Consider the following 13,080-nt stretch of genomic DNA (forward strand, 5'->3'; position numbering starts at 1 on the left):
CACCAGAAACTGCACTCGTCAGATGCTAAGCCTTTGAATTGCTTAGAAGATGCTGTGACATACGATGAATTTCTGGGTCCAACCATTTTCCAGACCTCCGCTGGATGAGTTGGCTCCATTGCCGTGCGCAAAGCTCGGTTTATTTAGGTAGAAAGATATCCCGAGAAAGCTCGTATTCGAGCAAAACAGATGGAAAGAAAAAAGGAAATCATCAAGAAAAAGAGTTATAACTTTTGTGGCATCGAAGATAATCATGGTCATGGTCGGCATGATCCTATCAAAAGGACCAGGAGCTTGAGCTTTCGTTGAAGGCCAATGGCGGTGGAGGAGGTTGGTGCAATATTTCCGAGTTGGGCATGGGGTGGAGGGGTAGCCTGCCCTTGCGTCAGCTACACCCTGGCAAAGAAACTTGATCGCTCATCTTCCAAGCCTGGAAATTCTTGTGAGGAAAACTATCGACATAGTTGGGAAGAGCCGATCCGCCAGCCATGTCTACACCTGACTCGAAGAGTCGCATCACCCTCGTCGGAGCGGGTACGATTGGCCTGTCCTTTGCGGCCTTGCACGTAGCTTGCCTCGCTTCTCCAACCCAACTCACCATTGTCGACACGCGCCCCGACCTTAAGGAATACGTTAAATCGACTCTGCCAAAATACCTTGCTCCCGCTCTCCATGGACTCGTCTCATCTATCTGCCTTTCGGACTCTCTTGCCGAGGCTGTTCGCGATGCGGACGTAATACAAGAGCAGGGCCCAGAGAACTTGGCATTCAAGGCTGCCGTGTGGAAAGATGTGGTCAAGCACGCAAAGCCAGACGCGCTGTTCTGGAGTAGCACATCTGGAATAACCGCGACCAGCCAAGCCGAGGCAGCGGGTCTGGACGACGCGGCGGCTGCACGACTCCTCGTGGTCCATCCGTACAACCCGCCGCATGTCATGCCGTTGCTCGAGGTCGTGCTCGGAGCGAGAACGAGCTCCGAAACAGTGGAGAGGACCGTGTCGTTTTGGCGAGCCCGGCAGAGGGAGCCCGTCGTCTTGAAAAAGGAGTGCAAGGGCTTCGTAGCGAACAGGCTTGCGTTTGCGCTGCTCCGCGAGGCGGTGCACCTGGTGAACGAGGGCGTGGTGAATGTGGAGGAAATGGACAAGATTGTCGAAACGAGCATGGGACCGAGGTGGGCTGTGGCTGGCCCGTTTAAGAGCTACCACGTTGGTGGCGGGGCAGGGGGCTTGGAGGGGTTCTTCAAGAACATTGGTGGAACGGTGCAAGAGTGTTGGCAAGACGCCGGGCAGGTAAACGTTGGGGAGGAGTGGGAGAAGAAAATAAGCCAGCAAGCGAGAGAAGCTTACGGCACTGTTGATGTCGAGGATAGGGACAGAAAGACGAAAGCGGTGCTTGATGCTGCGAAGACGGCATAGAGAAGAGGGTTTGGATTCGGATGTCGAGTCTCTCTCGAGCTTTGAGTATGTGGCTGCCCGTCCGGATACGTCATGGGCAGGGCAATGGATGCGAGGTTTGGTTACACCAGATTCCTTTGTCTGGAGTGAATTAAATGGTTAATCAGTTAGTAAGCATGTACCCAGATCTGTCGAGGTTTGGTTCGCGAACTCCCTGGGCTCGTGGCCACGCGAATTCCATATTACGAAACGCGCCTGGGGCTGAATCGCCCAGCTCGCTAGCCTCGAAAAAGCAAACGCCGTCCCTGGAGTAAACTTGAGTTTGAGGCTTTCATCCGAACTGGGATTCGACGCCGAGATCGGTCATGAATTGTCCGCGAGCACACTCATTTGGTACTTAGTCGTCAGTGAGTCCAAGGCTCCAGACGTAAGGGAGAGCACAGGAGTGAGACGGCACAAGCTAGGGCACGAAGCCAGGTCCGGCTCCCAGTCAGAGTGATGATGTGCTCTCGGTTCCCCAGAGGGCGCGTGAAGACGTATAGATGGAAATCGGGCGTCGCGGAAGACCGGCAGGGCACAGCGAGAGTGAAATGCAGGCAGGCTGAAGCACAGCGAATGGGAATGTCGACGCGGCAGGGCTACGCGCCAAGGCGCGTTTCGTCGATCGAGCGGGAGGCGGGAGGGAGAGAGGATGGGACGGGGACGGGGACGAGGGACGACCCTGGGCCAAGGTTTTGCTCAACCACCACCCTCAGCTCCGTCCTCTTCGCCCCGTCGCTCGTGCCTCTGCTAAGCGCGCATTTTCGCCCTCCACCAGCCCACAAAAAATGGCCTCGTTTGTCCCGCTGCTCATTCTCGCGGCCTTGATCGCCTTTTTGGCCTACATTGGCTTCCAGGTACGTGACCTGAGGAGTCGCACTGACCCTCCGGCTCTCCACCCACGTCCCTGTATCGATCTTCGCGATTGACCGAAGCAGATCTACCTCTACGCCAACGAGCTCGCCGACCGCGGCCGTCGCAAGATGGAGAAGAAGAACGTCACGTTTACCAAGGACGGCATGAAGGTCGGCGTCAAGCAGCGCAGCACCGAAGACTATGCGGACCAGACGCAGTCGTACCTTGTCAAAGCGTGGAGCCTCACGTCGTTTCCGGCCTACAAGAGTCGGCTTGGCTGGAACAAAGAGACGGATCAGAGCAGCAACAAGAGGACGTAATCAACAAACACACAGACGATGGCAAGGGCGTTTTGGGACGTGTTTTCTGTTTTTGATTTCTCCCGTCTAATCAGCCGTCGTCGCCTGCAACATGACAGCATGAAGAGGCCATGGGATGCGCCGAGGGCCCCTGTAAATCGCACGCAGCTTTGGCCAGGCTCTGGGCAGGTGCTCGTTTCAGTGGGCAAGACGATGAGACGGCAAAGCGTCTGGCGCTACTCGTTTTCGGGGGGTTTGATCGTCGCGACAAATGAGCGACGGGGGGAGGGGGGGGGGGAGAAATATTGAATGGATGGCTGGATGATGATGATGATGATGATAATGGCGGCCATGATGACCAAGCGTGAAGGACGAGATGTGACCGACTAGTGGAATACATAAAGCAGCTTTATACAGCAAGAAAACTGAAAACAGTGGTGTACTGTTCTGTGTTTTGCGCTGACTCATGCGATACCGTAGCCGCCAGATCGACTGCCCGGGTGCTCAGACACAGCGCGAGCAGCAGCACGAGTCCGTCCTGAACCTCGATTGTCTCCCAAGCAGAGCGCACACCCCAAGTGGTACTCCCTCCAAGCACTTAGCAGCTGTTGGCAGCCAGCCGGCCACCTGCAGCCAGTGCCTGTGCCAGCCCACCTCGAGGCTCTGCCCCCCCCTCCCCCTCGTCACTCGCCTCAGCCCAGAGATACTGATCGTCTTCCGTGACTTGAGCGGGTGGTTCCGTCGGCCGTACAGGCGGGCTTAGACTGTCCTTCTCCCTCCAACATCACCCTCCTCCCTCTCCGCTCCGACCATCTTCAACCACTTGGACCATCCCATCGCACAACTTGGCCGCCTGTGCCTGACTTGACGCAGCCCCCTCCCAAACCCCCACCTCCCGTCCGAGAATCCTCCTCCATCCATCTCCCTTCCCGCCTACCGCGCTGCCCGGTCGATGCACGATCCGTACCTGCTTTCGGCCAAGGTTTCGGCCGCTGAAAGCACCACCTGAAAACTTGACCGGCCCTGAGCACGACAATGACTAGAAAGGAGTCCGCTGAACGCCATGGTTCGACCGAAAGCTCTGGTGCCGAAAGCTGGCGGTCGCAGGACACCGTGAGGGCAAACAGTCTCACCAGTCGACGCCGCGCTGGAATCGTGGGCATGAACGTAAAGACGGACAAGCATTCAAGGTTCGCGCCATCTACCCTCTTTGTCCGACTTGCACAGCGCCGTGTCAGAACCTCGCCTTCGAAAATGTCATGTCTGACAGTTGGCGCCGTACTGGCCGTCTCCGTCGTCGCTTCGCGCGCCGCATGTGCTCCCGTGTCTCGCGCTTTCAATCCATCAAGACACCAGACAAGCTCCGGATCCGCATGCCCGAGTCTCGCCCTGCGAGCGGCTTGCGCTTGACGGCCAGCCTGCCCCGGCGCAAGCGGATGCGGCCTTCTACACGTGCCTCGACCAACTCCCCCACACCACTATCGCACCTCTTCCCTGTGGTACTGTCGCAATTGCTGACCCCTCGCTCTTCTTAGGGACAACAACGACGACGACGACGAAGAGAAGGATAACGACATTTCGCCGGGCACCGCCACGTCCCCCGAGTTCAGAACTCCCGACTTCCAGCAACACAAAGGGCCGGGTCTCGCGCCATGGGAACGTCGCAGGGCCGCTGATTTCAGCAACTATCGCAAAGACCTGGCCGTGCTCGAGCAAGCAGGCAACGGCGTGCCGTCCATATCTCGAGTGCCCCCCTCGGCTACAGCTTCGACTCCGCCGTGGTCCAAAGCAAACGGTTCCAGTCCTGGAGACATGGGAGAAGGTGGCGTTTTCGCTCGGAGCTTTTTCTACGACTCCAACGAGGACGTCTCACAGCTGTCGCCGAGCTTCCGACCTGGCAGTGGCAAGACAGAGGACAATGGATCTCCTGGGGAGGATAGGCGTCCTTCTGTCGCCAGCGCAACCACAATCAGCAGTTCGGGTTCAAAGTCGAGCATTGGTCGGGGCTTTCACAAAAAGCTCCAAGGTTTCTTTGGGGAGGAGTTCAATGGCTACGATTCGCGTCAAAACTCGGAAAGCAGTCTCCCTGATCGACAGAGGAATCGGAACAACTCGCTGCACAACACACATCGGAGCAGCATCGGCAGCAGGCCGGGCTCGCGCGCGAGCTCGCGGCCTCGAACACCAGGCGGCACGAGCGAGGTCACTCCGTGGGAGTATAACGAATCCAAGGTGAGCGTCCGCTGCGTTTTTACCGTCTGGAGGGGGGTTCTGGGTCCTTGGTTGGTTTTCTTTGATTTCCTCCGGCGTGGCCGAATAGGGCGTGGTTGTGTGAGAGAGGCCTACGTGTCTTGCAGGCTGATGCAAGTGATGTCCTTTGTCCAAGTCGCACCTGCTCTGCGCGCGCTTTCGCCCCATACGCTTTTGGAAGTTGTCGTGGCTGGTAAACTGATATATTATTGACTAGGACACGCCTTCCACACAAGGGGCAGATCTCCAGTCCATCCGATCTGGCAAATCATCCCATTCTCACAAGCTGCCTTTCCATGGCCACAGGCATCACCGGAGTAACGACGAGTCAAAAGTGACAGAACAGGCGTATGGCATGCCTTTGCGCCCTGTCGCCAGTCGAGATGAGGCATCCACTACTCGAGGCCGTCAGGACTACAGCATCCGTGCCGGGTTGGCGTCTGCAATGAACTCGAGCGCTGCATTGGTCCCTCGAGCAGCGAGTCCGACTGGAAGCATGAAGAGCAATCAGGGCAAGGAGTCGCTCGGTTCGCGCTCGCCAGGAGCCCAGTTAGCAAAGGAGAAACGGTCGCTTTTCGACAAACTCCGCCGGAAGGACAAGGCCGACAGGTCCATAGAAGGTCTGAGGAATTTACCGGTTTCCGCCGTGTCCCTCCATCAAGCGATGAAATCTAACGACCCCGCCAAAGCAGATCAAGTCCGAACTGATGCCAAGGGGAAAATTGCTGCTCAAGCACCCGCTGGAGTCTGGCAGCCGGGAAAGAAGGATGGAGCAAGCCGAATACCGTTCTCCAGCAAACCAAAGAGAGGCCAAGGAAACGTCTATCAGACGCCGCCAGGTAAAGATCCGAACACTGCAGAAGTCGACGCGACAGGCCATGGCGCGATTTGGAACCTAGACACCGACTTGTCTCACATGGAAGGAATAGTTAACCCGACGCAACCGCCGATGACGCCCCCGATGGGAGAGATTTACACTGGCTGGCCAGACGACAATCCTCCGGAAAAGAAGGAGCCCGACACGTATCAGGGCACCTGGGACGCACCAGATTCCTGGGCAGTCAGACGAGCCGGAGACGACAACGTTACTCGATTACAAGAGCTCGACGACCATGGCAATCCTGCCAAGGAAGAGGTGCATCAGGGGCCGCCGTATTGTGTTCGAATATTCCGCGTGGATTCCACCTTTGCTGTTCTTTCTGTTCCGCTGAACACCACAGTTACCGAGATCATCCAAATTTTGGGCAAAAAGTCCTTGCTGCAAGACGAGCTGGGCAATTACCACATTGTCATGAGAAAACATGACACGTCTCGGCAACTCGAGCCAAACGAACGGCCCCTTGTCATTCAAAGACGGCTCTTGGAGCAGGCCGGATACACCGAGGCCGATCGACTCGAAGACGTTGGACGCGAAGATAATTCCTACCTATGCCGCTTTACTTTCCTGCCCTCCAAGATGAGCGGCTACAGCAGCCTGGAGAAAGATCCGGGATTCAGTAAGATGCAAAAGTTCAGCCACATCGACCTCCAAGGCCGCAACCTCATCACTATCCCAATCACTCTCTATCAAAAAGCGACTGAAATCATCTCGCTCAACCTCTCTAGGAACCTGTCCCTGGACATACCCAAGGATTTCATCCAAGCATGTACAAACTTGCGGGAGATCAAGTACACCAGTAATGAAGCCTGGAGACTGCCGCCAAGCCTTAGTTTGGCAAGCCGTTTGACCATGCTCGACATTTCAAATAATCGTTTGGAACAACTGGAGCACGCAGAACTGTGGAAACTTCATGGTCTTCTTAGTCTGCGGCTGTCAAACAACAAACTTACTCACCTGCCGAAATACTTTGGCTCTTACCGCGCGCTGCGAAGTTTGAACCTCTCTTCCAACTCTCTCAAAGAATTCCCCGACTTCCTTTGCAGCATTGAAACCTTGGTTGACTTGGACATCAGCTTCAACTCCATCTCCAGCCTGCCCAAGATTGGCCAGTTGACCAACTTGGAGAGGCTTTGGGCCACCAACAACAAGCTCGCCGGCTCTTTCCCAGAAGACTTGCAGAACCTCACCAGCCTGCGGGAAATTGATGTCCGATTCAACGCGATTGACAACATTGACATCATGTCGCGACTGCCGAAACTCGAATACCTGATGATTGGGCACAACTCCATCTCCGCATTCGAAGGCTCTTTTACGACAATCCGAGTTTTGCATCTCAACCACAACCCCGTTACTCGATTCGGTCTGACTGACGTGGTACCCACCATGCTCGTCTTGAACCTGGCATCGGCCAAATTGGCACAACTGCCAGACGATCTTTTCCAGAAGATTCCTGGCCTGACGAAGCTTATCCTCGACAAGAACCACTTTGTTTCCCTCTCTTCCCAGATTGGAAAGCTCTCGAAGCTCGAGCACCTTAGTTTGGCGCGAAACAACATTGACCGCTTGCCTGCAGAGGTTGGACGCCTTTGCGAGCTGCGATACCTGGATGTGAGAGAAAACAACTTGAACGCGCTACCTCAGGAGATTTGGTATGCGAGGAGACTGGAGACGCTCAATGTGTCCTCCAACGTCTTGGACACGTTCCCGAAGCCAGCACCGCCGAAACCCGAATATCAAGCAGAGCCCCAGCTGGCCGACGGCACTCCAGCGAGCACTCCAGGCGCCAACAGCCAACTTTCGGCAAGTCCAGGCCACGAGGAACTCAACAAATTCGACGAAAGAAGACCAAGCGGAAATTCGGGTCTCCTCACTGTCGGAACTCCCTCTGGACAACGCAACGGATCGATCGCTTCGGGATACTCTGCGAATGGAAGAAAGGCATCAAACACGTCGAAAACCACCGATGGAACTCTGACTCCTGCCGCGAGAAAGGACTCGAGCTTGTCTAGCCGACTAGTCACAACATTTGCTGGATCCCTTCGACACCTCTTCCTCGCCGACAACCGACTCAATGACGACGTCTTTGACGAGTTGGCTCTACTTCCGGAGTTGCGAATCCTCAACATTTCGTACAACGTCATCTACGATGTACCGCCCAGGACTCTGCGCAGATGGCAGCAATTGACGGAACTCTACCTTTCTGGAAATGACCTGACTTCTTTGCCTGCCGAGGACCTCGAGGAAGTGACATCGCTCCGGGTATTGCACATCAACAACAACAAATTCCAGGTTCTGCCCGCAGAACTTGGCAAGGTTGCCAAACTCGCCATCCTCGATGTCGGCAGCAACTCGCTCAAGTACAACGTCTCCAACTGGCCATACGACTGGAACTGGAATTGGAACCATAATCTGCGGTATCTCAACCTCTCGGGAAACAAGCGTCTCGAGATCAAGCCAAATGGTGGCTTCGCGGGCATGTCATATGGACGCGAAGGCAAAGACCTGACGGACTTTACTTCATTGACCAATCTTCGCATTCTCGGCTTGATGGATGTCACGTTGATGGTACCGTCGGTACCCGATCAGAGCGAGGACAGGCGTGTTCGCACTGCAGGCTCCATGGTCGGCACCATGTCCTACGGCATGGCAGACAGCCTCGGACGGAACGAGCATCTGTCGACGATGGATCTGGTGATCCCAAGGTTCCGAAGTCACGATGACGAGACCGTGTTTGCCATGTTCGACGGTCAATCTTTGAGCTCGGGTGGATCCAAGATTGCCAAGTACCTTTACGACAACTTCAAGAACCGGTTCTCAGACGAACTCGAACGGCTGAGGACTCACGAAACGGCCGTAGATGCGCTGAGGAGAAGCTATTTGGGGTTGAACAAGGATCTGGCAGGAGCCGCAACCCAGTCTCAGGACAAGGGCGCTGCCGCCCCTGTTGTCCACCGTGGTGCGAACAACATCCCCGACCTGAGCGAGGAGGACCTGAACTCGGGAAGCGTTGCCACTGTCATTTTCCTCAAGGAGATGGAGCTTTACGTGGCCAATGTTGGTGATGCACAAGCGCTCCTTATCCACTCAGAGGGTAGCCACAGGGTGATTACGAGGAAACACGACCCAGCCGAGGCCAGCGAGCGGCAAAGGATCAGGGAGGCAGGTGGCTTTGTGTCGCGCCAGGGCAAGCTGAACGACGTCCTCGAAGTATCTCGTGCATTCGGATACGTCCAGATGTCGCCATCAGTGATAGCGGCTCCCCACGTCACTCAAACAAGTCTCAGGGAATCCGACGAGATGATCCTGGTTGCCTCGAGAGAACTTTGGGACTACATGACACCTGACTTCGCCGTCGATGTTGCGCGCTCCGAACGTGGCGACCTCATGCGCGCGGCGCAAAAGTTGAGGGATCTCGCTATCGCCTTTGGTGCCACTGGAAAAATCATGGTCATGCTGATTGGAATCAGCGACCTGCGCAGGCGCGAGCGGGCACGGTTTCGGACTCACAGCATGTCCATGGGCCCCACTGGCTCTCCGGATGAGTTCTACAACCAGAACCAGCGGCGTGGCAAGCGGTTGCGAGATGCTGTGGGCGATTCGAAGCTTGCCAGACTCGACCAGGAAGTCGACGCACCCACCGGAGAAGTCAGCTTGGTGTTTACCGACATCAAGAACTCGACGCTTCTGTGGGAAACGTACCCAATTGCGATGCGGTCCGCCATCAAGATGCACAACGAGGTCATGCGTCGCCATCTGCGCATAATAGGAGGCTACGAAGTCAAGACTGAAGGAGATGCCTTCATGGTAGCTTTCCCGACCGTGACGTCAGCACTTTTGTGGTGTTTCACCATTCAAAGTCAGTTGCTGGATGTCCAGTGGCCGCAGGAGATCTTGAACAGCGTCAATGGCCAAGAGGTCACAGATTCGGAAGGCAATGTTATCTTTCGAGGTTTGTCGGTGCGCATGGGAATCCACTGGGGCACTCCGGTGTGTGAAGTCGATCCTGTGACGAAGCGCATGGATTACTTTGGTCCCATGGTCAACAGGGCGTCGCGTATCTCTTCCGTCGCCGACGGCGGTCAAATCACGGTCTCTTCGGATTTCATTGCTGAGATTCAGCGTTTGCTGGAAACTCACATTGAATCTGACCGGTCCGGCCATGATGACCCCCTGGCGGATGAACCCCAAAGCTCGGCGATCCGGCGCGAGTTGCGAACATTGAGCAGCCAAGGCTTTGAGGTGAAGGATCTCGGCGAGCGCAGGCTCAAGGGCCTCGAGAATCCCGAGTACATTTACCTCATGTATCCTCACTCGCTTGCCTCTCGCTTGACGGTGCAGCAACAAAAGATGGAGGCAGAACAGGCAGCTACCTCGGCTGCTGCTGGCACGAAGACAGCCGACTCGCAGCTGCTCATCAATACCGACGACGTGTGGGCATTGTGGAGTGTTTCGCTCCGACTAGAAATGCTCTGCAGCACCCTGGAGTCTCCTGAAAGCACGGAGCTCAAGCCGCCCGAGACTGCGCTGCTTGAGCGGATGAAGACGCGGGGTGGAGAGATTACGGACCGCTTCTTGATCAACTTTGTCGAGCACCAAATCTCTCGCATCGAAGTGAGTTTACCTTGTCCGAGACTGTGCACGCCGTTTGCTGACCTGACCATTTAGTCTTGCATCACGGCCCTTCAACTCCGTCACACCGTCCGCCCTTTCCACCTCGGCATGCTTTCGCAAGCTTGCCCAATGTCTGAGATCTTTGCGGGTCTCAACTCACAGCTCGAGGAGCTGCGCGCCTTCAAAGCAGCTGCCGACAACCGCATCACGATGGCACCGTCATAGCTTTTGGTCTTTTCCGATCTGCATGCGTCTTCTTCGCAATCCAAAATACCCAACCTGTCTCTCTTCACCTCTCATCACATCCATCCTCCTGGGGTACTGCACTCCACCCATCTACACCAAACACTTCTGGAATCCCGGAACTTGACTTGTCTTTTCGAATTCACCGCACCATTGGATGGAAAGAACAGGGGCGTTTTTTCTTCTTCTTCACGCCTCGAAAGACCCCACCAACCACACCACCATATCACATAGGAGAAGTCCCGATCAAAAGGGTACATACATTGAATAGTACCAACCGCTTTACCCTGTCAGCCAGCGCCTGCTGCCTAGTCGTTTTGTATCTTTGTCTTTTGCCCGTCTGTCTGCCTGACTGCTGTTTGAATGCGTCGTCGGTTTAGCTCGACGTCCTTTTTTTTTTTTTTTTTTTTTCTTTTCCAGGGCGCCAGCCGCCGCTGTGCGTCATTCGCTGCTGTGCGCGTCATTACCAACACGTTCTCGTGGTTTCGTTCCAAAAATCCCTTCCGGCGCGCATGAGAGTTGGGGTGGGTGGGTTGCTGTGGTTATTATGTGGGATCCCCTTTTTCTTCCTTCACTTCATTTCCTTTATTCTCACCGGGGCGTCTCCTGTGTTTTGGGGGGCTTTTTTTTGGGGGGGGTTTTTTTTTTGTCGTTGTTGTTCTTCCTCTTTTGCAGAGCTCTTCATACCCCCTTTTCATCCTACTACAACTACCACCTTCGACTGCGAGGAACTTGTTTCTCATCACCACTACTACCGTTACCACTTCCACTACTTGGTACTACTTACTATTTTTACCAAGGCTTCTGCGCTTGCACTGCTTTCATTTTCGTCCCTCGCTGCCAGCGCGGCAGTGCTGTGGTGACTGGCTTGGATGAGAAGATGGATGGTGAGGCAGGCAAGGGAGCTGCTTTTCATGGGTAGGCAGCGTATGATAGGAATGAATAAATACCCTTCGAGCGCTTGTTTTGACGTTGTTGGTGATAAGTGATTGTGACTGGAAACGAGGTTTTTCGGGGATTTGCTCTCGTGGTATCGTCGTGGCGAGCTCGATGATGGGCAGATGAATAGTGAAGTTGATTACGGTTTTGAAAGGCCAGCGGGCAGAATCAATAGCTGCATAACTAATTCAGGTTGGGTATCTATGTAGAGAGGTAGTCGAAAATCAAGCCTCTGGCGCAGCAGCGACGGGAGTAACGTCGGCGGCCAGGGCCCCGTCCTCCTGCGCATCCTCGTCGACGTCTTCCATCCTCCACACGCGAATCGACTTATCCAAGCCCGCGCTAACGATGCAAGGCTCAGAGGGATGCGTGTCGACAGCAAGCACGGGGCCGGCGTGGCCGTCGAGCTTCTGCATGATGTTCTTGGAGCTGACGTCCCAGAGGAAGACGGCGCCGCACTCGGAGCCCGACGCGATGAAGGCGCTCTGGTACGGCGCCTTGCCGTATGTGCCGAAGGCGCCGCTCAGACTATACCGGCTGTTGACGTGCCCTTGGTACGTCTTGACGCACTTGCCCTTGCCCGTGATGTAGTCCCATAGCCGGATCGACGAGTCGAGCGTCCAGGCTAGGATGTATTTGCCGTTGGGTGAGAAGCGCACGGAGGTTACGGGCGCGTTGTCCTCGTGGACGAGCGTGCGTAGGCACTGGCCTGTTGATGTATCCCACACGCGACTTCGGAAAGCGTTAGCCTTGGTGTTCTTTCTCTGGGTCGCGGTTGTGAGGTGGAGAGGACTTACATGAGGCCGTCGCTTGAGCAGCTTACGACCATGGTCCCGTCTCTTACGAAATCGACACCGCCTACCGGGTCAGAGTGCGCAGGCAGCGACTTCATGACCCGCGCGGTGCGAACATCCCACAGGAACACGGCTTCGTCGTAGGAGCCGCTGACAATCATGTTCCCCTTGGGCGAAATCGCCAGCGAAAAGACGTAGTTGTGATGCCCTTCAAAGGGCACAGACAGGTCTTTTCCTGCAATGGCATCCCACAGCCTAATGTACTTGTCATCCGAGCCGGACGCCAGAATGCGCGAGTCGGGAGCCCACGCAATGGTGGAAATGCCGGCCATGTGGCCCTCGAGGGTGTGCTGAATCTTGCCCGTCCGCGCGTCCCATATCTTGATAGTCGCGTCTGCCGATGCACTGGCGATCCATCTGCCGTCCGGAGAAAACTTGACGCAGGATATGGCTTTTTTATGCCCGCTGAGCTTCAGCTTGGCCTTGTATCGCAGTCGGCTGGGCTTCTCGAGCGAATCGGGACTCGGCGACTGCCGTACTTGCGGAGATCGCGACGATGATTGAGGCGACCGTGACCGGCTTCTTGATCTCTCTCTGCTGGGTCCGCCGAGGCTGCTGTCGTCTTCTCGGTATGGCTCAGGTGCCAGGCGCGAGGGCACGTTGTAGCTAGGTGAGGCGTCGGGATAGGGTGATTGATTTGCGACGGGTGATCGGGGGTCTTCGTCGTTTGAGCGCCGCCGCTTGGATGGTCTGTCGTTCAAATCGTCCATGGTGTT

General features: G+C 55.6%; 4 protein-coding genes across 4 annotated transcripts; 3 read left to right on the forward strand and 1 right to left on the reverse strand.

The window, feature by feature from the left end:
- The first annotated feature begins 17 nt into the window (after positions 1-17).
- IWZ02DRAFT_45793 (uncharacterized protein) lies at positions 18-1,565 on the forward strand. The gene has a single exon (XM_066767971.1). It carries the CDS (start codon positions 489-491, stop codon positions 1,413-1,415), a length of 927 nt encoding a protein of 308 aa, XP_066620248.1. The 5' UTR covers positions 18-488; the 3' UTR covers positions 1,416-1,565.
- A 524-nt stretch (positions 1,566-2,089) lies between these two features.
- On the forward strand, positions 2,090-2,948 carry IWZ02DRAFT_457918 (uncharacterized protein). The gene is made up of 2 exons (XM_066767970.1): positions 2,090-2,290; positions 2,372-2,948. Exons 1-2 carry the CDS (start codon positions 2,222-2,224, stop codon positions 2,606-2,608), a joined length of 306 nt encoding a protein of 101 aa, XP_066620249.1. The 5' UTR covers positions 2,090-2,221; the 3' UTR covers positions 2,609-2,948.
- Positions 2,949-3,540: 592 nt separating this feature from the next.
- Positions 3,541-10,836, forward strand: IWZ02DRAFT_45784 (uncharacterized protein). The gene is made up of 4 exons (XM_066767959.1): positions 3,541-3,777; positions 4,123-4,819; positions 5,055-10,328; positions 10,383-10,836. Exons 1-4 carry the CDS (start codon positions 3,623-3,625, stop codon positions 10,551-10,553), a joined length of 6,297 nt encoding a protein of 2,098 aa, XP_066620250.1. The 5' UTR covers positions 3,541-3,622; the 3' UTR covers positions 10,554-10,836.
- Positions 10,837-11,734: 898 nt separating this feature from the next.
- On the reverse strand, positions 11,735-13,074 carry IWZ02DRAFT_382173 (WD40-repeat-containing domain protein; the record flags this gene model as incomplete). Its single annotated transcript, XM_066765213.1, has 2 exons — positions 11,735-12,242; positions 12,308-13,074. The coding sequence occupies 2 exons, from the start codon at positions 13,072-13,074 to the stop codon at positions 11,735-11,737; spliced, it is 1,275 nt and encodes a 424-aa protein (XP_066620251.1).
- Between the last annotated feature and the right edge of the window lie 6 nt (positions 13,075-13,080).

The sequence above is a fragment of the Phyllosticta citriasiana genome, assembly GCF_038021145.1.
Source record: "Phyllosticta citriasiana strain CBS 120426 chromosome Unknown IWZ02scaffold_11, whole genome shotgun sequence".
In the NCBI taxonomy this organism is placed as follows: Eukaryota; Fungi; Ascomycota; class Dothideomycetes; order Botryosphaeriales; family Phyllostictaceae; genus Phyllosticta; species Phyllosticta citriasiana.

Bases quoted from the DNA above. Each gene is read 5' to 3' on its own strand.
- IWZ02DRAFT_45784 (XM_066767959.1), top strand. From the start codon at position 3,623: ATGACTAGAAAGGAGTCCGCTGAACGCCATGGTTCGACCGAAAGCTCT. The intron at 4,820-5,054 runs GTGAGCGTCCGC...ATTATTGACTAG, and splicing joins GGGAGTATAACGAATCCAAG to GACACGCCTTCCACACAAGG. The intron at 10,329-10,382 runs GTGAGTTTACCT...CTGACCATTTAG, and splicing joins ACCAAATCTCTCGCATCGAA to TCTTGCATCACGGCCCTTCA.
- IWZ02DRAFT_457918 (XM_066767970.1), top strand. From the start codon at position 2,222: ATGGCCTCGTTTGTCCCGCTGCTCATTCTCGCGGCCTTGATCGCCTTT. The intron at 2,291-2,371 runs GTACGTGACCTG...TGACCGAAGCAG, and splicing joins TGGCCTACATTGGCTTCCAG to ATCTACCTCTACGCCAACGA.
- IWZ02DRAFT_45793 (XM_066767971.1), top strand. From the start codon at position 489: ATGTCTACACCTGACTCGAAGAGTCGCATCACCCTCGTCGGAGCGGGT.